The following is a 25949-nucleotide window of genomic DNA, read 5'->3' as shown; positions in this document are numbered from 1 at the left end:
CCTTGTCATCTTCATTACCACGACAACCATTACAAACATCAGGAAAAGGAAATATGCCGGCAACAAGTAACAGCCATCATCCTCATCCTGGTCTACGAGTTCTCATTGTGTGTTTTCTTCCCTTAATATGACTAGATAATAAGAGCCTGATACTTCAGAGACATCCGTATTAGTCCCCATAACATTAATGCACCACATCTCATCTTAGAGAGAAAGAGAGACAGAGGAGGGGAGAGAGCGAGGGAGTACAGAAACACCACATCAAAGGGCGAGAAGAGTAAATGGAGTGAGGGGATGAGAGAAAGGAGAAGCAAAGAGAGAGAAGCCAAGAGAATGAAAGAAGTGCAGCTTATCAGATGAGAGGATCAATGAAAAATGCTTTCCTTCATGTACGTGTGTGTGTGAGTGTGTGTGTGTGTGTGTGTGTGTGTGTGTGTGTGTGTGTGTGTACCTGATGATCATCTCTCGATCTCTGTCCAGGTGATGAAGGCTGATCTGTTCTTCTGTCATCCTCTTCCTCTCCTCTGCCTCCCGACCGAGAGGATACACGGGACGCGACAGTCCTGAATCACAAATCAATGACACATGTTTACAACAAACAAACAAACAAACAAACAAACAAGCAAACAAACCTATTCTTACGTGACATTGTTTAAACCACCTGTAGTGAAAACACAAAGCACTGTGATCGTCACATCTTTGAACGTTATTTCTTAGAAGGAATTTTTACTTGCCGATACTTCTGCACACAAAGTCATATGAAGATGGTCCAAATACGCATTAAAGATATGCCTCTCATATTTATAGCTTAAATGAATATTTTATATTTTCCAGGGGGCCTGTGAAAATGCCTGCCCAAAAGGAACATGCATGCTGAACATCATCAGCTAGTGATGGCTGCTCACTTGCGGATTCTCCACTTAATACAGCGCACAGAAACATCATTAAGCGACTTTCCCTGCTCGGAGCGTAAATGATCTGACCTTTCATGCCGGGCAGCACCCTGCCCTGCCTGCTGTGTCCAGGGGTGTTGTCTGGGGAACGGTGGGGCGGTCTGGCTACAGCAACCGCAATCCCCACTGGAGGCTGCCGTACCTCCCCCTCCCCTGCCTCCCCTGCTTCCTTCCCACCTCTGTCACTCCTCTCGCCTTCATTCGTTGAAGCTCGGCGAGGAGGTAGAGATTGTTTGGGAGTGTCTTGCGTGGATGTGCTGCTTTTGGCTCCTCCCTTCTCTGATCTCTCTCCACCCTGCTTGAGGCAGCCGAGACCTCCGAAGGGCCCCCGCTGCGGTAGCAGCAAGGGTTGCTGGGAGCTGTAGTTCATTAGGTTCTTCATGGCATTGCCCTCACCCTCAGCGGCGTGCAATGAGGAGCAGGATAGAGGTGGAGGCGGCTGAGAATGAGGCTGGTGGGGGTCACCGCTCGGAGCTCTGTTGCTGATCCCCTTTCCTTCACAATTTCCAGCTGATGCATGATGGGAGCCTCTTCTCTGGTCCTCTTGGGAGCTTCCTCGAGCCCCCCAAGAAGGTGCTGTCTGACTTGCGTTGCTTCCCCTGTCTTCCGCACTTGCGCCGTGACTGTGGTGCTGCTGATGCCGTATCCTTGCAACTTTTTGTCCCTCCCCATGAGACCCTGACCCCGTCTTCCCAGCAGAGTGATGACCGGTCTGGGTACAGTCCCTGAAGGGGGGAGTGCTTGTGTCTGGACCATTCCTGGATGTCCCCTGTCGAGCGCCAGGATGTGTCACCTGGGTCTCTAGTGCGGGACGGTAAACGTCGTCCACAACTTCTGCATCTCTGCAGGTTGAAGATGCATCGAGGCTGCAGGACCTCAGCTCCGGAGGCTGAGCGCTCACCACGGAGCTCGGCTTGTGCAAGTGCTGCACATGGTGGCTCCAGTCCGGAGTTTTGTCGCCCTTTCCATATCCCAGCTGCTGCTGGTGCGGCTGGGATCTGTCCTTCCTCTGGCAACTACTGAGACGGCCGAGATGATGAGAGGGACTTTCATAAGATCCTTCTCCGCTCTTGTCCTCTCCCTTTCTCCCACCTCCTCCTGCCCCGCGACAGTCAGTGATCGCCAGGTCACCCGGTGGCCCAGTTGAGGGCACATAAGTTGGGGCACTGACTTTTGCCTCCCTACCAGCCCCTCCGTGAATGGATTCTGGCTCTCTTGGGGGTGTCAGGGTAAGAGGGGCCGGGGGACAGTAAAACTCAGGATGCGGATGGTGGTGTGTATGGTGTAGCCACCCTCCCGCCATGGTGGAGCCCATGTGCAACGCGTGAGGGGGAGGAGGAGGCATAGAGTAGGAGGAGTGGGGGGTCGGAGGTGCCAAGATGGCTGTCCCTGCAGCCGCACCTCTCGTCATACATTCATTCAAAGAGGCCGAAGATTCGCTGATCTTCATCTCCCCATTGATGGGTCCATCCTTGAGGCACCTTCTCCCACCACCGCTGCAGCTACTCAGGCTGAGCCCCTTTTCTCCAGTTGCGCTTTCTGCCACTGTCATGCTTGATAATTTACAGGCACTCATATGTTTTGTCTCCAGACTGCCCGAATCACTGTCTCTGCCCTCCTTGTGCCGCTCCACAGAGTGTCTGTGGTCCTCCTGCCTGCCGTGTGCTGCGAGGTGAGGAAGGAGCGCAGAGTGGGGGAGCGGGTAAGCTTGGCTCTGGTGACTGGACGGAATGGTGCCGGAGTTCATCTGATGTGGATGATGTGGATGATGCTGATGAAGCGGATGCCGTTTGTCTTTGCTCTCTTGGTGTCGCTCTTTGCTGCTCGATCGCTCCCTGATTTTCGACACCGATGAAACACCTTTCTCGCCGGCTTCCTTTGTGCTCTTCCCAACTCCTCCCCCATTGTCTGTCTCTCTGCTGCAAGAGCCAAGTGGGTGGCCTGGAGCAGACCTGGAGAGTGGAGGAAGGCTGTGGGTGGTGGAGAGTAGAGAGGGCTGGGGAGGAAGACCTCTCAGGAAGAAGTGATCTGGAAGGAGATGAGAAAATCACACTGTTAGAATGTATTTTATCTGATAGCCAGAGAAATAGGAAAGAAATATTGTCAATTTGAAGAGCAAAACCCGAAATGTAGCAGCTGTTGTTGCTCCTGTGGTGAATTCTGAGTCAGCAGTTTAGGCGATTTCAATACAGAGACCAACACCTACCTTTTTGAGAATCATAGAAGCGGTGCTGTCCATAAAGGCCATTGCAATGGTGGTCGAGAGGACTCATGGGGAGAAAAGGAGAAGCAAGACTTCCTGAATAGCCGGGGTACCCTATCAGAGAGAGGGAGGGGGGGAGACAGAAGTGATGTTTCTCCCCAGCACTGACATTCAGCAGCCCTCCAAACAAACAGTTTATCTCTAAAATCTATCATGAAATGGGGCCAAACACAGAAAAAATGTGGCCAGTCAGGGCGACTTTCGCCATAAATGCACTTTTTCTCAAACAAGCAGGCGGGTTGACATTATTTACAGTGGACAAAGCGGTGACAAAAACCACCGCTGACAGTTACTGCCGAATGTTTGCAGCATTTAACTGGGTGGAATTTTTGTTTCAATAAAGCACATTTTTTTCCCAAAGCTAAGACAAATAGTGGGATGCATCACAGCTCCCTTCTTAACACACAGACACACACACACACACGCACACACACACACACACACACACACACAAGCCTCCCATGGAGGTCGCTGGGAGGTGAATGGTCGTTCCATTCTGTTCCTTGTCTTCAAGGACGTTGAACTGTACTGGAGGATAGAGGAGATCTTATTGGTTGGGTGTTGTTGATAGGGATTACTGGGTGAGGGTCAGTGTGTGTGTGTTGTGTATGGTGGCTGAGTGGGGGTATATGGGGGGGGGGAATCGCTACAGGCCCTCACACATAGACAAGTACACAAGCATATATTTTGTGCACAGGAGGCACACAAGCTCATATCATAAGGGCGAGAGACTTAAATAGCGTGTGTGTTTGTGTGTGTGTGTGTGTGTGTGTGTGTGTGTGTGTGTGTGTGTGTGCGTGTGTGGTGTGTGTGTGTGATCTACAGCAGCTGGTTTCATGCCCCACAGTGTCCTTGCCGGCCTGTTAATTGGCAGCCGTTAAAAGTTTAACGGTGGTGGCCAAAGTAAACAGCACTCCATAAAAACTCATCCTACGCATTCCTGAGTCGCACTGCAAAACCACCAACGCCCCCTCACCGCTCCCTGTTTGTGTGTGTCTGTGTGTTTCTGCTGTAATGTAAATGCATGACTGTGTACAGTTTGTGTGTGTGTGTGTGTGTGTGTGTCTGACTGGTTGAACCAGTGAATCGAAATGGCAACAATTAGCCAAAAGGCTCTATCAGCCATCTAATGCCAATCCCCGGGTAATGGTGAGTGATACAACTTGAGAGGGGGGGGGGGGGGGGGGGGGAGGGAGGACAGATGAAAAAGAAGAGGGGAATAAAGATGGGTAATGCTGAGGGAAAAAAAGGGTTGTGGACTTTGGTGGTTGAATGAAAGATGTAAAGAGACAAAAGGCTCATTCATGCTCAATTTTATAGACGAGACTCTTTTCAGTGCGCTGCATTTATTTTGTGTGATTTTATAGATACGGACACCTGGAGGTCATCAGGGGAAGTGTCTCCATGATCCAAGCAAGAAGTGACTAATCTTGACTTGACAAAATGAAATTACAAATAATTTAACGGCCTACCGGAGGTGACAGAATACACCCCTGCCTCCACTTTGACTACCGTGCTTTTTTGGACTAGGTAATTTATCACAAATTCTTCTACCGTCACCGTTTATAATGGATATATCTGGGGAGGTTAAAAAAGTTTAAAAGTTGAAGAATCTTCCATGGCTGTCAATACGTAAAGCTCCCAATCGGTTCTGTGTGAAATCACTCTAACTAATCCTTTCCTCTTTATACAAATGACCTTTTAATGCCTGCGGTGTTTGTGTGTGTGTGTGTGGGGGGGGGGGGGGGGGTTAGATGATGAAGGAGGAAGTGGAGCGCTTTGAGATGGATGAGATGGAAGAGGAAAAGGAAACACAAAACAGAGGATAATAAAGTGGAGGACAGGTGAGAAAGAAAGAAAGATGTACGTGTATCTGTGTGAAACTATTGTTTTTTTTAAACAACTGTGAATATCTCTCATCTGTGACTAGGCGTGTGTGTGTGTGTGTGTGGAACAGGTTTCGTCTCTGGCTATGCTCCACTCTCTGGAGCGCGGCCAGCTGGCAGACCGCCTACTAGAGCTCCCTGGCTTCAATTCTGAAAAACAATCATTGTGTGTGTGTGTGTGTGTGTGTGTGTAGGTGTGTGTTCAGACATCAAACCCCACAGACACAAAATCTGTCTCATAGGTGCACGCAATCACACACGCACACACACACACACTTGCTCTCTTTTCACCACTGATTCACTCTTCTGTTCACACTGAAATCTTGAATCCAGTTCCTTCTATGAATCTGATGCTCAGTTTCAGGACCAAGCTGCTGCATCTTTTCCTCCAAAAAGCAACCTGCTGACTCCTCTCTAACCCTGACGCTGCATCAGGAGACATTTCTTAATAAAGCTCTTTAGGTGTTTTACAAGATCACAACTTTGGCCTACAGTGAGGAAGTGTCCCGTCCCCTCCACATGTGGGAGTCAGCGTGTTGCCAGGATGAAACCGTGATGTGTGGACCTTTTTTCTAACAGGATGAGGCAGATTAAAACCCAAGAATGGAACTGAAAACAGGTTCATAAATAGCAGAAAAAGACTTAATTGCCTTCTGGTACAAAGTAATTAAATATCCCATATTATACACTTTTTCCACAAGTTAACAAAGTTCCAAAACACTTATATGAAATATCTGTGACAGTCTTTGGTCAACTGGGTGACCTGATTGAAATCACATCATTGTGAATGGTTTCCTGCCTGGAACTGGTTAAACAGCATCATTCACAACAACAACAACAACAACAACAATGTTCCTCCCCGCTAGGCGCTATTTTGTGAGAAACTGGTGAAACGTGAAATTCGGATTTTGACCGTTTTCAGTTAATGGCGGAAGGAGTTATCTGTTATTTCCGAGCGTACCTGAACGGCACAGATAACTAAGCTGAGCTCGCTCTCTACCACAAACGGTTAACAGTCAAAAGAGGATGTGCTACATGCAGATGTCATTATTGTGTGTTTCTGATCAGGAAGGGGCCGTTGGAGGTTGGTTAGCACAGAAGGGGCCCTGATGGTGGGGCTGTGGTCACAGGGGGAGGGAGAGGATTGTGTAGATAGGGGTATGGTTCTCTGTGTGTGTGTGGGGGGGGGGGCACCGCAGGAGCTCATGAAACTTAAAACTCATCCCTAAAAGACAGTAGGGGGCTGAGAGACGATTGAATGAAAGGAGAGGAGTAGATGGAAGGAGTCTGAAGCTCCTGAACTACTTCAGGTTCGGATAGTGTGTGTGTCTGTGTGTTTGTGTGTGTGTGTGTGTGTGGTATTTTATTTCTGCATGAAGCAGTTTGTTTTTGTGTTTATGGGTTATAAAAAGAAGAAGGTTTTGGTTTTGCAGCAGTTTTGAAAGCGTCACGGTGTTTGAGCTCTCAACTAGAAAGCAGCCACAAATACTAAGCCATGTGCCTGCTGACATACAGAGGCAGAAGAGAGTTGTGTGTGTGTGTGTGTGTGTGTGCGTGTGCTGTTATAAGTAGCATCATCTGGGGCATCACTGCTGCGTGTGTTCGGCCTCAGATCAGTGTTGGTTAAACCACTTAATGGCTCCATCTCGATCTAATCCCAAAAGCAAGAAGCTGGATTAACCAGAGACTCCAAGCACTCTGGGCTGCATCCCGCACGCGTGTGTCTTACCTTCGTGTGAATGCGGGAACCAGATAGGGGAAGCCCTCGAATGGGGTCCAGCCCTGTAGGAGGGGGAAGAGGGGGATGCAGCAGGTCCTGAGGGGTGAGGGGTACTGCTGGCCAGGAAGGAACCCATGAAGGAAGCACCTGAACGACACGGAGGCCAAACGTTAAGACGGGATTTCCATTTGTTTCTATACATATGTGAGCGGTGGCCGACATTCAATACACTTTATACAAATATGAAATGTTTAGCATCATCATCAGGTGTTATTATTTAAATGTCACTAACAACAGATGGTATTAATATTACCAAGTAATCTGTGAAGAGGGTATGTTGTGACCCGGTCTATAGGCTACATTCACCACAGCGAGGAAGTGTTCCAATTCTGATCATTGTTTTCCTCCCAACATGTGACGCACATACTGTACAAGAAACCGAGCAGCAAATTACAGCAGATGTTACATCCAGTCGGCAACGATCGCTGTCAGTGCAGAGGAAAAGGGACAGGAAAACGAAGCATGTCTCCTCATTTCTAATTGCAATTGGTTAATTCTCAATACAAAGTTAACCAATCAGACTCAGGGATAACGCTCGGATTCAGGAGAAACCCTTCTTGAACTTCCGAGATGAGCCGACGTTCCGACTCGTTTCAGTTTCTACCCTTTCAGCAGTCTGAAAGTGAACCGGCTCGGTTTAGCTTTGCTCTGTTTGAATGCATCTCCACTTATCAGCACGCTCTCATTTAGTGGAACAACCCAAGCAGTTGTAGGGGAAGGAGGAAACAAATCCACTGGGAGTCAGGTAATTAGTCACTGGGTGAAGGGAGGGAGAGAGAGAAAAAGAGAGAGAGAGAGAGGGGGGGGGGGGGGCTGGGTCGTTACCCATAAACGCTGCTTCGCATCGCAGACAATTACCACGACCACAACAATCCGCATTCGAGTCATATGTAAAACACACGTGCACTGTATAGTGCCCTCCCCTCAACCACAACCACAACCTTCAACCGTCTGCCAATCAGCCCCCTCCCCACGCACACGCACGCACACACACACACACACACACACACACACTAATATACACGAATGAACAAAAATGGGATAAATCAAGAGAAAGAAGGAGTAGTGGAGTAGAGACAAAGCCGAAAGAGGCGCGAGTCTATTTATACAGCTGGACCTGAAGCGTCAGACACCCACACTGTTCTCAACGTGAAAGTAGAAATCCCTCCATCTTGTGCCCTTGACATTTCATTCTCTGCTGTCATAATACATTGGGAAGAAGGCGAAGAGGGGCTCGTCCAACTCTTTCCGTCGTAGACATTTATTTTCTCACTTCTGTCTCTTTTTTTGGTTCTCTCCCACAGACGGAATATTTCGTGTGCAACTGCAGATCCGCAGCCTTTCAGCCAGTTATAATAAAACACAGCTCATATAAGACTCAGGCTGGTTTCACAAGGCCCCCTGGCAGACACTCGTCTGCAGACGCGCGCGCACACACACACACACACACACACACACACCACATGCCATAAAAGTTCATTTGTATAAAGAGGAAAGAATTAGTTACAGTGATTCCAAACAGGACCCATATTGATTTAGATGGTGGAATAAATACTCAGCATTCCTCGTTGACTTTCATCTATCACCCTTTTCGATCTACACCCTTCCCCCATTTTCCCATCTTTTTTCCATTTACTCTCTCCTTTCCTTTCCTCCTCTTTTCCCATCCCCTCTCTTTCCTTTTACCGTCCTCCAACCCCGTCTGTCTGTTTTTTTTTGTTGGCAAGTTTGAGAGAAAATCATATTTACCCGCTCCCCTCTGGCCTGCTGATATGGAAAATCATCTGGGAGGCCAGTCACTAACATAAACCTTATTTCTGAACCTGCCCCCCCCCCTCCCTCCTTCTCTTCCTGCCCTCTGCTTCCGTCTTTGTTTTATCCTGATCCGCACATTGTCTTTCCATCTGTTACCGCTGCATCCTCTCATACGTTCCCCTCGCTCTGTGCAGAAATTAAAATTGATGAATGCAAACACGCCAAATTACTAAAATGTTGAAATACGCACAATCAGAAGATGAGTGATTGAAACACACACACATACACACACACACACACACGCACACACACAAACCACTCATTACTGATGGATTTTCTTATTGGATATCAACGACATCAAAAATCCATCCCTAATCCAGGCCATACGATGATTATCCACAGATTATTACTATATAAGCCTTTGTTATTTACCATACATACACGACAAGCTGCTGACTGAACAGCCTCATTCAGGCTCTGGTGGTGATTAAAGTAGAAAATGTGAGTGTGCGATCATATTTTTTTCCTAGTTGGCATCATAACTTGGAAAAGTGTGTCAACACACAGACAGTGAATCCCCCTGTGTTGACAATCCAAGGTAAAAATCTGCATTTCTATTCATACCAATACAGTCAGCTGTACTTACAGGGAGCAAAATCTGCTTTAGTTTATTCATGATCGACTGTAATGTGATTTGCTGAGGGGAAAATCCACTCAAAAACACACTGTTTTATAAAATACTGGAATTGTGCCTTTCCTTTCTGGGCAGGTTTTGCTTTGTGGCATATTATTGGTATCCGCATGGATAACAGAGCCAAACGTGGATTTGAGGATGCCATGATAGTTCTAGTGCAGCCAGAATGGAGTTTGATATTACTAAATATGATGAAGCAAAAATATCAATAGCAAGATGTTGTTTATTTACAACCAGCAGCTTCAGGTACACAATTTTACCCTGACATCAAATAGTTGTAGAATGAGAAAATGATTGATAAATTGCATGAAAATACTAAATTCAATTTCAGATTGAACCCTGTAATGACATACCATCTATGAAAGGGAGAGACCACTCAGAACAAGTTGGCTCAAACTGAGCAAGAAATGCTGCGTTGACAGTTTTAATTAAGGACGGCAATGATTAGTCAGAAAGTATATGGGTTACATCGCATGCTGTATGTTGCACGAGCCCAAGCTCGAATCATATCCAAGTTCATGCCAGTAGCAACTGAGGATTGCATGATGGGACATACGGTGAGAAAGGGAAGATATCTGAACGAGGGGCAAGGGATGATGATCAGGATAAAACAGGAAAGACGCAACTCAGACACAACCATAGGGTGGAATGTGGCTCTCTGAATAGACGGCTGCTGGTCAATTTACACTCTCTCTCTCTCTCACACACACACACACACACACACACACCGGGAAGGATGACAAGATAAATCGATCTGCATGCGATTGAAGATCAATATCCTCTCGTGTTCCACTGTCACATTTGCCAATTAACAAAAGCCTCTGTCTACACACTGATATAGTGAACTCTGCAGTCGCCACTGGTGGTGACTACTGAAAGTAGTGCGTGTGTGTGTGTGTGTGTGTGTGCGTGCGTGTGTGTGTGTGTGTGTGTGTCAGAGGTTCTGACTCTCGTTAGCTTGGCTGTTACGCTTATTTCCGTACACTTGGCAACCTCTCGTCGGTCCGACCCTTTCATAAGCCTCCAACTACCAAGGGCCCTGGCACCAAGCCCTCAATGTGTGTGCGTGCGTGTGTGTGAGTGTGTGTGTGTGTGTGTGTGTGTGCGCGTGCGTGCGTGCGAGGGCAGGAGTCAAGCCAGACCTTTCTGATCTGTTTTGACACCACGGAATTGGACAAGTGACAGGGCTACTCAAACATGGCGGGCGTGGAAGGCGCTTAGACACACACATGCGCACACACATACACATGCGCGCACACACACACAAACGCACACAAAGGTCCATAAAAGCATTATAGCACCAGGGACACAAACACGTTCAATGTGTGAGTAAGCGGCCCGAGCGCTGCTTACAAAGAAAACGTTCCGGCTCGAAAAAAGGAGTTCTTTTGCTTGAGTAGATCCAGATCGCATTTTCCTTCTGCTCTATCTTATTATTCATCAATTGACTCATTCATGTTAGAGAGAGGAGGGTGCGCGAGCAACGCACGGCATGTCGCCTGGGATGAGCGGCTGTGCTGAATCACATTACGGCGGGAAGAGGAGAGAGGACAGTGGGGGGAGGAAGGGGGAGCGAGAGAGAGAGAGAGGGGGGTGAGATGAAAGAGCTACAAATGAGAGATTTCCCTGTGAGGCATATAAATCAGCCGACTATGAGCAGCACAGCCCAAAAGCCTGACTTCCAGGCTGCGGACCAGATCCTCACCGTCCACACACACGCAGACACACCTCTCTTTTTACTTCCATCTCCACCTGTACGCACGAGACTACTGAAGTTACACCTCCCCCCCCCCCCCCCCCCCCCCGCAATACATCTACATACGTGTCATCAAAAGCCAGTGAGCGAGCTGAATTAAAATAGCAGCAAGCAAAACATGCAACGTTGCACCTTGTGTCAGCCAAGCCTTGAAAAGCCACAAAAAAAAGAACTCCGCCGTTGTTTTCCTTTGGTGAAACGTCGGCCACAAAATGCACCAGTAAACTGTGACTGAAGAGGGAAACGCTCATGCTTTTCACCACAGCCCTTTTGGATGCTGCACACACACACCCACGAGAAGAGGAAGGACCATATATGGTCTTGGAAAGCCAGAACCTACAACACACGAGAGATCATAAGGAAGCCGGAAAGGGGGGGGGGGGGGGGGGGGGGTGCTTGGGTAAGTTTTTCCATGTTTCACCAAAGAAAATAGAGGAATTTGGGGAATAGGAGTCATACAAGACTGATTGTGTTGCCTGGGTCAAACATGAGACACAAATGGCGCGCGCACACACACACACACACACTAATTAAAAGCATAAGGCTGCATCTATTTCAGGAAAGCCTACAGGAAGACTCAATAGCACAATTCCGTGTGTGTACGGATGTGTTTTGGTGTGTGGATGAGAAGCAGCAACCGTCGGGCTGACACAGGAAGCCGACACAGAAGTGCCAAAAAGTGCAGTTCCTTGAATCATCACTTGAGGCTGTCTCCAGAAACGTGCGGCTGCTTTGAGTACGCTAACCATTAGCAGACTGCCTCGCCTATGCTAATTTAAGTAACTGAACTCTGCTTCGAGGCCATGTTTGAGCCCATTGGAGGATCTTTCATGTAAATATCATATGTCTTAGCTGAAATATAATTAACCCTTGTGTGGTGTTCGGGTCTGTGGGACCCGTTTTCATTTTTCATTAAAAGAAAAATGATACAATTAATTATTTTTTCAAACTGAGACTCACTGGCTTTGGCTCATTTTATGTGAAGAACATATATCAGAATACATATTTAATAACAACACACCATACACCCCCCCTACACATTTCTATTACATATAAGATGTTCGGGTCCACTGGACCCGGGGCTAATATAAGTGTGGAAATTGATGTTGTGTGTACCACAAACACACCTACACACCACCACACACACCTACACACACCTACACACACCTACACACACACCTACACACACAGCCAGCCTAGACGGGAGGATGACAGAATGTAGGTACACAGAAAATCAGTGGGTCAAATGTGCGAGATCTGGACTGCCTGTGATGCTCAGAGCTCCCACCTCAACTGCTGACTTCAAAGAACAGGCCTGTCAAGTCTTCCAAGTTTGTATAAACGGCTGACAGATCCCTGGTATCCTATGTGCCAAAGAAAGGCAAGAATGTGGTACTCATGAGTACAATGCACGGCGATGGAAGAATCTGTGACCAGGAACATCACAAACCAAGATCATCATGGATTATAATGCCACAAGAGGAGGGGTAGACAACATGGGCAAGCTGGTGAAGGCCTACAGCTGCAAACGGAGGACTCTACGCTGGCCACTGGTGATATTCTCTCAGCGTACAATGCCTTTGTCATTTGGATGGCACGAACCCAGAGTGGAAACGAGTGAAGCTCCAGAAAAGACGGCTCTTGAGGATCTGGGAAAGGCATTGGTGAGGCCACAAATCAGGAGAAAAAAACATATCCCCAGAACCCCAGCCTCTGCAGCCATGGTGAGGAGGATTCAGGAGGAGAATGCTGGTGCCCTGTCCACCCAACCTACAGAACCACAGTCTGCAGAGCCTGAAGTAAGTGTGTGATGCTGCTGCAGTGCATGTCTGGCACTCATGTCTTGTGAGAGAGAGAGGTGTTAGTAAAATGTCTGATGTTTTCATTATTCTAGGTTGTGAACACCAAGAACAAGAAGAAGCAGTGTGAAGTGTGCGGACCCAAGATGGACAGGAAAACACAATATACATGCATCAAGTGCAAAAAGTATATCTGCAACACACACAGTCAAGCTCTGCCCCTCATGTGTTGTATAGGCTAGCGGCTAAAGGCCATGTGTTCAATGGGGCTGATGTGTTGTCTTGACTGATATGTTTACTCTGAGTTCAGCTTGTTTGTGCACCTGAATGGGTTAAATTTCAAGTTCAAAGAAATAAAAGTCAGTAGTTTTGAAAAACCTTGCTTCACTTGTAAATGTGTTTCCACTCATATCTTGATTTTAATTGATTTTCTTTATTATGTTTTAAACAAATTTTTTTTTATAAATGTGACCTAACAAAGGTAAAGGGCAAATACTAACCATATATATTGTTTATACTGCTTGTAATTGGGATAAGGTAAACATATGTTCAGTATTTTAATATAAAATTGTGATTGTGAGGCATTAAAAGCCACAAAATGCAACGGGTCCATCAGACCCACGAACACTGGCTGAGTAACAACAATATGAACACCACACAAGGGTTAAATGGCGTTGACTCTACTGTACAGCCCAGCGCAGGTGCCTCTCAGAATTACGAGTCACCCTCCATTTCTGGAAGATGTGGGGGAATGCCTGGAGCTTCTCGAACAAAGAATGACCTATTGTTGAGGAGAAGTTATTTTTGGCCTGTTCACTCGCTTCTCAACCTCTGCAGCAGTGAGAACGCAACTTCTGAAATCCACTTGACACGTAACGCAATCCCTTCCTTTTGACTCGAAAAAAGGGAAATCTATTAGATGTCATGTTAATACAGAAAACAAAGAACAGAAGCCACTGTTGTCTCTGCAGCTGCTTTGCTGATTACTATTAATGCACACAGTGTGGTGCATTAAACTTAGCGTTTACCACTTTCTGGTTACGTGTACAACCTGCGGCACCCCAACACATATGAAACACATGTTCTATTAAGCACACATGGTGCTGCATTGTTTGATCCTGTTACTTATTAACTGAGTATTACTGATTGTACATTTATAGTTCAGTACAACGACTATGCAATACTAAGTATTTGACCTGGATATTAAATAGGGATATATGAAAAAGATATTCCAGAATATGAAGCCAGTGTCCACAAATCTACATCAAATTTACTTTCAAATAAAAATGTACTTTTGCATATAAATTATATATATATATATATACCGGTATGTGTGTTTTGAGGTTTATTTGTAGCAGCATATATGAAAAGCCAAGAAACGACTGAGGTATTTTTGATGGATCTTAACTTCAATCCTGATCTGAATGCCAAAACTCTTGATGCTATTTTTAACATGAGCTTTTGTGATTGCGGCCTTAGATTCTCAGCAGCTTCAGCTCGACTTAGCTCAGATTGCAACGGAAACAAACACACCTACACAGCGGAGGCAAAGCAAAAGAAGTGCCTCCTCCAAACAGCAGACCCGGACTCAGACGTAACCATGACACCGAACCCCAGGAGCTTGGCCTACGCTGAACTTGACCCAGTGGTCTGATCCAGCTGCAGTGCTTCCTTCAATCTACCGACACAAAGCAACACATCCCTGCATCATGAGAGCAGGATGTATGTGTGTATGTAAGTACAGTAGAACTCTGTGTGTGTGTGTGTGTGTGTGTTCAACCATGCTGCACCGTATCAACCTCCATCATCATGAGTTGAGGGGTTTTGGTTGCTAGAGAAGCACTTTACTTAAATTAGACCCTCAACGGCTCGACATGCAGGTGTCAGCGTGAGCATATGTGTGTGTGTGTGTGTGTGTGTGTGTGTGTCGTACAGTAAGTGTTCTCCGGTGTGTGTGAGGAGGAAGAACAAGAGAGAAGAGCAGGATCAGCAGACAGTGAACACGAGAGAGAGGCAACAAGGGAGCAAGCGGGGGGAGGAGAGCGATGGGGAAGGAGTGAGAGACAGTGGCAGGGAGGGGGGGAGGGATAAGATGAGCAAGAGAGAGAAAGGATGTGAGCAGGTGAGAATAACCCAGCCTGACCTCACGAGCGTGACTTTTCTGCTCTTCATATTCCTTCGCTCCTGTCATATTTACACAGGAATATAGGGTTATTGGAGAGAACCACGAAGAAGAAAGATAAAGAGGAGAAACAAAAGGAAATAAATAAAATTAAGAAAAGAAAATAATTTTACAGCAACATCTAACAACTATTTTCATTGTCAATAAGTCGGTCAATTGTTTAATTAATCATTTATTATATGACTTTTAGGGGAAAAAAAGATGTCCATGACTTTGTCACATACCTTTGTTCCAAGTGTGACACAAAACCAGTCAATATTATTTGGCATTGATATTTTCTTTTAGAAAATGCCTGAACAATCTCTATCTCGGGAAAATGAAAAAGGAGAAATAAAAGCCTGATTTAGAAAAATGAAAGAAAGGTCCATCTGGCAAACGAGAAATCTGAGAAAAACAAAAATGCTGTCCACACGGTCTGGACTCTGAGACAGACACCCTCGATCTCCAGCTTCAACCTCATCAGTCTATCCGACACTCGATTCACCTCTAGAACAATCTGCACCAACTCTTCCTTCAAGATAACCCCTCCTCCATCCCTCTTTCCATCCCTCTTTATAAAACAACTTGAATCCTGCTCCTAAGCTTGTGGTCTCCTGGACACACAACACATCAACCTTCCTCCTCATCATCATGTCCACCAGCTCTCTAGCTTCTCCCGTCATCGTCCCAACATTCAAAGTCCCTACTCTCAGTCCTAAACTCTTCCATTCCCTCTTCTCTCGCTGCTGATGTACCTGTCTTCCTCCTCTTCTTCGTCTCTGTGTTCGACCCACAGTAATCCAATTTGAAGCAGTGTCCCGTGGGTTAACAATGATGCTGGCGGTCGTTGTTAACTCGGGCCTCGACCAATCCGGAATGTCTTTCTTATTTACGGTGATTTGCATGTTGCAGTTTGGCAACTTTTTACGCCAGATGCCATTCCTGACGCAACGCTCAGCGTCAGGAATTGAGACCGCCACAAGGGAGAGACTGGCAATGCTACGTTAGCTCCTGCTAACCGCACTACCCATCGGCCAAATCGTAAAGCAGTCTGATTTGTGAAAACAGCGTTTCCCTTTAAGATAATTAGTTTTAATCACAATTTGGGTAAATGTTCTGGCATTTGGGGATCGACACAGAGACAGTTTAGACTTCAGACTACCTGCATGCATATCCACAAGATTGAAGCAAGCGAGATGCATAAATGCACACACAATGCAAACTACACACATGCAAAGGAAGAGCTGAGTGTGAGCTCACACACAAAAGATGTCCCTTTATTATGCATGCTACCAAAACACTACAAAAACACACATCAAAACCGCCAGAAAAAGACAGTAGGCGGTTATTAAAGAGACAAAAGAGAAAAAGAGAGAGACGGAGAAGAGACACTTTACCAACAATCAAAGACGAAGAAGAGACTGAGAAGTGGAGAGAGAGAGAGAGAGAGAGAGAGGAGCGTTTGCTTCTAATCAGCCTGGATCTAAAATTTAGACAGGCACACACAGAGGCACAAGCAGTCCCAGTAGGATTAGGACCTCAGCTGCGCGTGTATTTGAGTGTGTGGGTGTATGTGCGTGCGTGAGTGCGTGAGCGTGTGTGTGTGTGTGTTTGTGCGTGCGCATGCATCCCATGAGACTGATTAGCCATGAATGACTGATGACGGATCTTTGTTGTTTTTTTCCTCTCTCTCATGCTCTCTTTTCTTGTTTTCTTTCTCACTTCTCTCAGTGCAGGCGAGAGCATGGGAGGGGACTCTCTCCTCCTCTCTCTCCAACACACACACACCCACGGACACACACACACACACACACACACACACACACACACACAAAGCTGCACGCAGCTCCATGTATATTCAACAAATGCTCCTGAATATACTTAATGCTTTCATGTGTGTCACTGTGTAACGATCCATGCTGTTCCACACAGCTGCTTCTCCCTTTTCTCACTCTTTTTCCCTCCATCACACACACACACACACCTACACACACACACACACACATACACACACACACACAAACCTATTTCCTATTTAAGAGCACATTACCTGTCCTTTGTACCAAATACTAAATTTGTACGACAGCGCCAGCAGAAAAACCTTGAAGGGCCTAGGATCCAGGGGGGGGGACATCCGACCACTCTGCCTTATTTAACCTCACCTCCAGATGAACCTACAGCCCCCCCCCCCCCCCCCCTCCATCCATCCGAGCGTTTGACAGCAAAACAAACTGGACATAGACCAGCCTGAATGGAGGCCATTACAATATGAATGTACCAAACAGAGCTGAAACGAAGGAGGGGGGGGGACCAAACACGAGAGCCGAGGTAAAGGGCCCGGCCGAGTCGAGCGAGTCAGACCGAGTGACAATGAGTCAGCCGTTAATGTGACCCGGAGACGGCCCGTTTAAAGTGTCGGTTCCTGCCGTGAGAAGGGTTGGGGCGTTCGCATCACTCCTTCGTTCAGGGATGTGGGGAGACTGTGACATCATGTCTGCCCCCCCCCGCCCTAATAAGTGATGTCACCTCTCTGTCATACCGGTTTAACAGGGAATTGCCTTGACCCCCCCCCCCCTATAAAATAGCAGGGAATTACAGGATCTTCCACTACACACACAGAAATGCCTACGTTTTCTTACACATCTTGTGACTCTCATGAGTCAGAAGCTGTTTTAGCCTTGTGCTTTGCAGGCTGTTTAAAATGTCATTTTTCTCTTGTTACTCTGACGTTAAAGGCGCCGCGCTGAGATCTCACTCCCCCCCCCCCCCCCCCCCCCCTCGCCAAATCCTCCAATCGTTTCTGATTTAGTGTGTTGGCCATGGGCCGAGTAGCACCGGGACGGGCCCGTTAACAACCGGCCGAATGGTGAGGAGAGGGGGGTTGGGAAGAAGAGAGCAGTATGTGTGTGTGTTACAGTGTGAGGGAGAAGGCTGAAATTGAGACAGTAATAGGAGGAGTGCTGAGAGAAGCTGGTCTGCTAACAATGCGAGGAGGCGATGGGTGTGTAGGGACTTAGAGATGGGAGCTGGACTTAAGAGGTGGAGGGATCGATTGAGGAGAGAGACGAGATTGGGGGAGAGAGGGGGGCAAAGAGAGGGAGGAAAGGCTGAAGGAGCACTCCAAAAAAAGCCGAGAGGAGCAAATGCAGACTGAGGGGGGAAGTGAAAGAAGAAAGCAGAAGGAGAGGAGGAAGAGAGGAGGAAGAGCATGTGGTTAAAGAGGAACGAGCACGAATGGGCAGAGGGGCGAGCATAAGAGGAAGGAGAAATGGGAGCAGAGGGGCGAGAGAGGAAAGACCACATGGACACAGGAAGTCTGGTGCTTTCCATTCGCATGCCAAGTCATCAGATGGTGTGTTCACACCCCGGAGATGTCGCAACCAAAACGCACCCGGCTCCCTTCAAATCACTGCTATACCGACAATAAACAGCTGTTCACATGTTGGATGAGAGTTGGAGACAAAAGTCTTCTGTCACTGCAGCGAATGTGATGCTGCAGCATCGAAAAGACTTTCTCACTTTTAATCCATCCGTTTGACGTGACCTTTCGGGAAAGCAGTTACTCTGAGGTCAGTTTGATTAGACGCAGGGAATCGTTCAGGAATATTTCAATGATGTGCCACGGTGCTCTTGAAACATCAAAGCACGCATAAGAGTCTAATTTGTAATGGAAATTACTTTAATGACTTTACTTCATGACTTAATGACTTCATGCCATTTATGTGTCAATACTTTTCAAATTATAAGATTCATTCAACTGATTTCTTTGGCCTTGCCGCATATATCATTTGAATGTGTGCACATATTCTATGCAAATTTGCGCAAAAATGTGTGTGTGTTATTTTCAGCATTAGTGGTATCTTTATATTACAATTGGTTTAATTAAAATGTGGACATGCTAATAGGTTTAACCTGACAAATATGTGCATTCAATTCAATTCAATTTTATTTCTATAGCGCCAGATCACAACAGAAAATCATCTCAAGGCACATTTCAGGATTAGCAGAGAAAGACGGAACCCAACTTGACCCACAAGAGCAAGAACTTTGGCGACGGAGGCAAGGAAAAACTTCCCTTGACATGCAAAACTGCAAAAGATAGACAAACCATTAACATCTATATGTTAGATGTTGCACGCATTAAACAGATGCATGCAAATTAACAGAAGCTAAGGCAGAACCAAATTTTGGTTTTGGGTAAATAACTAAACAGCAAATTCCTGGTAATATAAAAATGCTTTTCTAAAATCCATGTTGGTCTTTGAATCAAATTGATTTTTAACACTTTTCGCCGTCCCTCCTGCAGCCAGTTCGCTGCAGCTTCCTCCACGCTGCACACTGGATGTGCCCCTTACCCAGCATAACACTGGAGAGGTGTGTGTGTGTGTGTGTGTGGGTGGGGGGGGTTATCTATCTGAAACCCATCTATTGCTGACTCACTGCGAACACACACACACACACACACTTAAAGACACACTCTCTCACATTCTTGAGAACCAGCAGAGACGGCAGGCTGAGGAGTCGTGGATGGCAGCCAGTGGGTGCCGTCAAGCAGTGGTAATCTGACCGGATTACCAACCAGGTGGAAACATTCAGCCTCTCTACTCCCTCTACTCCTCCTTCTCTTCCTCTCGCCTTCCCCTACTCCATTATCTATCACTGACATGCTCATATTCTCTTTTCACCCTCTTCTTTCTTCCTTCTTTCTTTCAATAACATGCGAGTTTTGTGTGTGTAGGTGTGTGTGTGTGTGTGTTTGTGCACGCAGGGCGAAAAGGCGTGTCTGGCCCGCGCTGCTGCAACGATCAAAACCAAAGCCGAGAAACTTCCAAGGGAGAAGAAACGCAACTGACAGCATCGTGATGAATGGACAGGGTGACTACGGGAACAAAAACGCACACAGCTAAACACACACACATTTACTGCTGAGAATCTGACTGGCGAATGTGAAAGACTGAAGAGCAAGAAAGGAGCGGAAATGATGGAGAAAGAAGAAGGAGAAGAAGGAGGTCAAGAGACAAGGCCAAAGATAGCGAGAAAAGAAAAAAACAGGCAGAGGTTCACCCGAAACATTCTGATGCTTTATTACTTTTTTCAAAACACAAGCAGTTTTAGAGAAAACCCTTTTCAGCACGGTCTGTGTCTGTGTGTGCGTATTTGTGTGTACAGCTGTGTGTGTGTGTGTGTGGGCACACATGTGACATGAATGTAGGCTCTTTCTGTCTGTATTAAGGTCACACACACACACACAGAGCCGTGTAAACAAAAACCGTCTGCTGTCTGGGAAGTAACACACCTGTTCAATGACAAGCTCCGCCACGCCCTCCATAATACTGCACACCTGTGCTACTGCAGGCTAAACCTAACCTTAATCACACACACTTACTTGCACAACTACTGCCCAAGGGGCTAACATCACAGAAGGAAGGAGGGCAAGAAAGAGAGGAGAGGGAGACGGGAATAAGAGGAAAGCAGTGAAACAGGGAGGGGAAAGGGAGCAAGACAGACAGAGAGACAAAGACTTTCCCACTGCTCCTATCAGTAATCTAAAAGCCTGTGTAATATCATTGGGTGTTATCAAATGGGGGCTGCGTCTTACGGCGTCGGCATGCGGCTGTCATTCCACCGGCTTGTCAAGCAGGACCATATTCAAGCAGACGCCATGCTGATTTAAATAAGAGACTTCAGCAAATTGATGGATTGCAGGTTTCGGGGATACGAAATGGGGGTCGTGGTAAGAGGATTTTTTTTTAAACATTTTGAATATTTGTGAGTGATACACCCAGTTTGTTCTTGTGGGACACACAAAAAAAGTGTGCCTGCATGTCTTTTGCCACATATCTGAAAAGAGCCCCCCCCCCCCCCCCCCCTTGTCGTAATACCCCTCCTGCCCCGGTATGGCCAACGCCACATCATATCTACCCCCTGTGCAGAGGCCTATAGGGCCAGGCATACAGCTTTCTGAATCTCTAAGGGGGGGCAAGCACAAAGGTAACCTCCATTCTAACCACATGGAAAACACACACACATATCCCAACCCCCATCCCAAAACAACAATCCTCTCTGCCCATCATGTCAGTCAAAGCCCCATCAGGGACATGCATGGAGAGTCTGGATATCTGGAATCTCAATACAGTGTCATGCACCTTGAGAACCAGTGAGAGGCCCTCTTGAATATATTTCAATAGCATTATCACCACATTTTTCTATTTAACATGAGAGAATCATTTTTAAATTGGACTATAATATATGTCAGAGAGAGGCAAAGGTGAGACATAATATATTTAAGTTGGTATGCAAGTTAGGTGTGTATTTGTTAAAGCAAACTCAACACGAGCGACTCATTGAAAAATTAACATGGCCACATTTTGTATGAAAACCTGTCAGTCAGACTGAAAGAAGACATGCAGCTAAATGCCTCATGAAATGTACAAAATATTTTATCAATGCATAACACATTATATTGTTTGATTTAATCTATAATTTATTCAATTATTGTATGACGTAGTGCTCTAATTATCCTCTAGATAATTTAAAATGTATCAACGTTTAAATAAATAAACACTTATTTCTAATAAGATATCCTATAATAAATGTGATGCACATTTAATTTACATTAACAATTAATTACACAAACAAGGCAATAAATAGACAACTGAATTCTAAAATATTTGAAAAAGATTTTCTTAATTATATATATAATTATATATATATATTACACATATATAAAAATATATATATTTAAAAAATGAGAGAGAAAATAAAAGTATATGTTATACTTACAATACTTACAAGTATTATAAAATGGCGTAAAGTAAAATGTCAGAATTTACTAAATATAGATTATTTCGAGTCGCAATGAGTCCTAGCACATTTCGGATTACACAAAATGTTCAGATTATTTTTGTTTCTAATCGCACACCGCTGCCATGACCAGAACCAGGACCTCAAACGCACCAAAAAAGACAACTGCGCAGAGTTTGACGCGTTCAACGGCAACACAGAAATTCGGAATTTTAATCAAACATACTGTGCCTTAAAATGCTGGACTGAACGTCTGCGTTTATTTTCTTGTGGTGCAAAACTAATGAATATGCAAATGAGCGGAGACACACAACAGAAGATATCATTCATGGACCCGAGTCTCAGCTTCTATTTAAAGAACCCGCTGCATCTGCAAATGGTAATTAATGAGATTTCTCATCGGGCACGTTCACGTCCATCCCGTGCGTCCAGCTTTTAGACGCTGTATGATTTGGAGCAATGGTTCTCTTTCTCTATCTCTCTTTTTCTTTCCACTTCCCACCCCCCACCCTCCCCTCCCATTCAGACAGGATACCAAAGGTACTTGTTAAATCTAATGCATGCACTGTCAACCCATTCGCACCCCGTCACGTCCCCGTTCAATATAGAAACCGGATTTTCTGGAATTACCCGCACCTCTATTAGCCGGAGCTCCCCTCCACCCGTAACCAACTTCTCTCCCCAGTTTGTGACCAGCACAAACCAGCGTGTGTCCCTAACCCACCATTACCAAACTATAACATGGACGACAGAAGCGCACACGCAACAGCAGAATCAAGTAACGTGCTCAGCTAATAGCTTTGATGCAATGTTTAATGGGAAATATAAGCAGTGGAATTAACTAATTTCAATTAATTACGTTAAATGACAACCATTATTACTTTACTAATTGATACAACCATATAAATCTATGACAAGATTATGCTGAAGCGCCTATAATAATCCCTGTGTGTGTGTGTGTGTGTGTGTGTGTGTGTGTGTGAGGGGGGGGGGGGGGGGGGGGGGAACTCTCAGAATAAGCCTGTCTAAAATCAGTGTTATATTAAAATATATGTTGGCAGCCCAATGTCATAAATATCGAGTTAATGTAATTTGCCATGAAGCCAAGTTTCCAAAAAAAAGAGGTGAATTTCCCACCATGGTCCGCATTTTGCGTTCGAAGGCTGAAACGCTAAATTGATAAATTATTGTCATACGTCACACAATAAAGAGCTCATTAAATAGGAGTAAAATATTTGCGCAAAATCTAAGCAATTTCCTCCCACAATAAATTCTAGCTCGTCCCCAAGAGCGTCCCAAGTTTGAATTATGGAGAACATGTGCCTCAGACAAAAGACAGAAGCTGGCTTTCTTTCTTTCTTCAGGAAAGCTGCATTCGAAACAGACCTGAGTGCGGACCCATGGAGAGGTGCGATGAATAATATTTCCCAGGCTGAAAGTGAGCGGGGTGCTGCGCGGAGCCGTGGCCGCCCGGCGCCATCCGGGACGCGGCGCCGTGAACCAGCGCGCTCCGCTCCGACGGGAGGTGGTGCGGAGGAGCGAAATCTCGGCTCTCCATCCCGTCGAGAGGAGCCGATAAATCCCAAATCCAAAAGTTAAAATCCAGAGAGGCACCGGAGGGACTCGAGATGCAAATAATCCTTTTTTATGAACTTCGGGCTCCCCTCGCATTGAGCGGAGTTTTGGCTTTACAGGGCAGAACTGAGTCCCCGTCATGTCCTACAAAAGAGAGAGAGAGAGAGAGAGAGAGCAGGGAGACACGTCAAAGCGCTGACTATAATGAGCCGAGCAGGGATGAAAGGATGTGGAATAAAAGGGCTGGGAGACAGTCGCTGTGTTCAGAGGCAAACAGGCACTATTTACAAAAGCAATTCAAAGTTCACAAATACGCATGAAAGGACCACGTCGTTTATGGACGGACTATTTATTCCAGATCAGGAAGGTGCGTAAAGTCTGTCCGGCAGATATGAAGTAGCTGGAGATTTGGTTTGGGGGGGGGGGGGGGGTTGGCCCAGAAAGAGAGCGCTCCACCGCCGCCTCCACATCCCGTGATAAAAAATACAATGCAAATAACGCAACTTTCTAGAGAATGGAAATGAATGACGGATTGGCTCAGACGCAAACAAACGGTGGATGTAGAGTAGCAGTTCATCGTGGTTAAAAGCGTTTCTCTCTGAAGGACGAGCTGTTGGAGAATTTTAAAGGATCGGACCGCGACACATATCTGGAGACGGAAATCCGCTTTACAACATTAGAGCATTTTCTTAATTGTTGTTAATGAAGTTTAATTTGTTTTTAGTTGTCATAAAATCCAGTGTACTGTATTTAATTTTAGCACTAGATATATTATTTAAATTAGACTATGAGTCATTGATAAATAGCCAACACACATCCGCCGGTCTCGGATCTTTGGCAGAATATAGTCAGAATCAATTTCTAAAAGCCTGATTCTGCCGACTTTTTATTTCATAATCTAACTTTGAATTTAATCTTTGTCTTTTTTTCCCCTTTCTTACTTTTGTAATGGCGCAACCAGGGTTCTTGTTTGTGGTTATTTCATTATGACAATGGCGATCAACATATAGTCAACATGCAGTAGACCCCCCCCCACACCCCTAATAATGGAAAACAACAACGCGATCGGTATGGAGCCTACAATGTAACCGCGTAAACACAAATCCAATCACCTTTACGCTCCAGTGCGAAAGAGCGCGACAATAAACAGTGAAATAGACGCATGAACTTCAGATGTGTTGCCTCGCTCTCCTTAAATATGGCTCCACGCAACGCTCAGATACGGAGAGCCGGGGTGCGTGCGTGCGTGCGTGCGTGCGTGCGTTGCGTGCGTGCTTTGGCCAGACACACCTCAGCAGTCCGTCTATTAGGTCTCAATGCAAGGCGCGTCCATCGATAGCACCTCGCATGAAATCAACGCCAAAGAAACAAAAGAAAAAAATATCTATCAAACGCTTGTGTGGTGACGTGCATGAGAATATACGCTGCGTGCGCGCTCGGATACCCAAGTCTTTTAACGCACACACTCACACGCAAAGCATGCGCAAAGACTCCCAACTTTTAGACACTGTATTGGAGGATGAGTCTACAAATTCCAACAGCTCTGACTGAGCCCTTCAATAATTTCTTTTTTTTTGGGGGGGGGGGAGAGACGCGCACGTTCACGTGCACCCCTGACTACAGCAAGTGGAGGAAAATCGTGGTAAAGAAGAGGAGAAAAGCGAAGAGGCAACGCTGGAGAGGAAGGTAAAATGGACTCTCCCGTGTCCCGAGGCTGAGAAACAATGGCCCTTCTCTCCGGGACATCGATCATAAACCTCTCTCGTCGGACATTTGTCTATACGTTTTTACATTTTCAGACCGTAAACATGCGTGCACGGTGTTTACATTCCACGTCAACAGAGAGCCACTCAGGCTGCGTTTAACAACCTGAATCTGAATTCAATGTTTTCGCACGCCACGCAAACATGACGACGTGAGCAGGTCGCGCGTAACAGTTTGGGGGGGTGGGGGGGTGAACATTTGGATCTGCTGCACTGTGTGTGTGTGCGTGTGTGTGCAGGTTTTGAGAAGGTGAAGTCTGACGGCCTTCCACGTAGACACGCGCGCGCACACACGCACACACACACCTCCGAAAGACGTACATGCAGACGCACACGCGAAAATCCATCTACGATATTACTTGGAACAAAAGAATAAAATAAGTGCGCTTTTCAGGTTTTTGCGCATTCGAGGTGTCAAAAGGAAAGATTTGCGCTGTTTGAGCATAAATTTATCCCATCATTTATATCGGATGACCTTAGAACAAAAGATAAAAGGGGATTTAAAATGAACCCACAAGTGGCATGTCATTCAGGGGCAAACGCTTCGCTGCAACAATTTCGCAATAAAATTAAATCACAAAGCAGGACAGGACAATAAAGCCGGCTAAGCAGAGACAGAGACCGGAGACAGCTCGGTGTCCGCGCAGAGGGGATGCCGTGCGCGCTGCAGCTATAACCTCGACACGCACACGCGATAACACACACAATACCTGCGTGAACTAACAAAGAATATTTCTGCAATGTATTATCTATAAAACTA

The 25949-nt window shown here is 46.0% G+C and overlaps 1 protein-coding gene across 1 annotated transcript in view; it reads right to left on the bottom strand.

Annotated features, from left to right (window-relative positions):
• The window catches only part of bahcc1b (BAH domain and coiled-coil containing 1b), a 42499-nt gene extending 19090 nt beyond the window's left edge, over positions 1 to 23409 (bottom strand). The window contains exons 1-5 of the mRNA XM_068754405.1: positions 23238 to 23409; positions 6832 to 6969; positions 3160 to 3270; positions 984 to 2981; positions 452 to 563 (exon numbers count right to left, since the gene is read on the bottom strand). Coding sequence (XP_068610506.1) covers positions 452 to 563; positions 984 to 2981; positions 3160 to 3270; positions 6832 to 6969; positions 23238 to 23409 — 2531 coding nt within the window. The remainder of the gene's footprint in view (positions 1 to 451; positions 564 to 983; positions 2982 to 3159; positions 3271 to 6831; positions 6970 to 23237) is intronic.
• Between the last annotated feature and the right edge of the window lie 2540 nt (positions 23410 to 25949).

This window comes from Brachionichthys hirsutus, chromosome 21 (assembly GCF_040956055.1).
Source record: "Brachionichthys hirsutus isolate HB-005 chromosome 21, CSIRO-AGI_Bhir_v1, whole genome shotgun sequence".
Lineage (NCBI taxonomy): Eukaryota > Metazoa > Chordata > Actinopteri > Lophiiformes > Brachionichthyidae > Brachionichthys > Brachionichthys hirsutus.
This window is presented reverse-complemented; position numbering and strand designations above follow the sequence as displayed.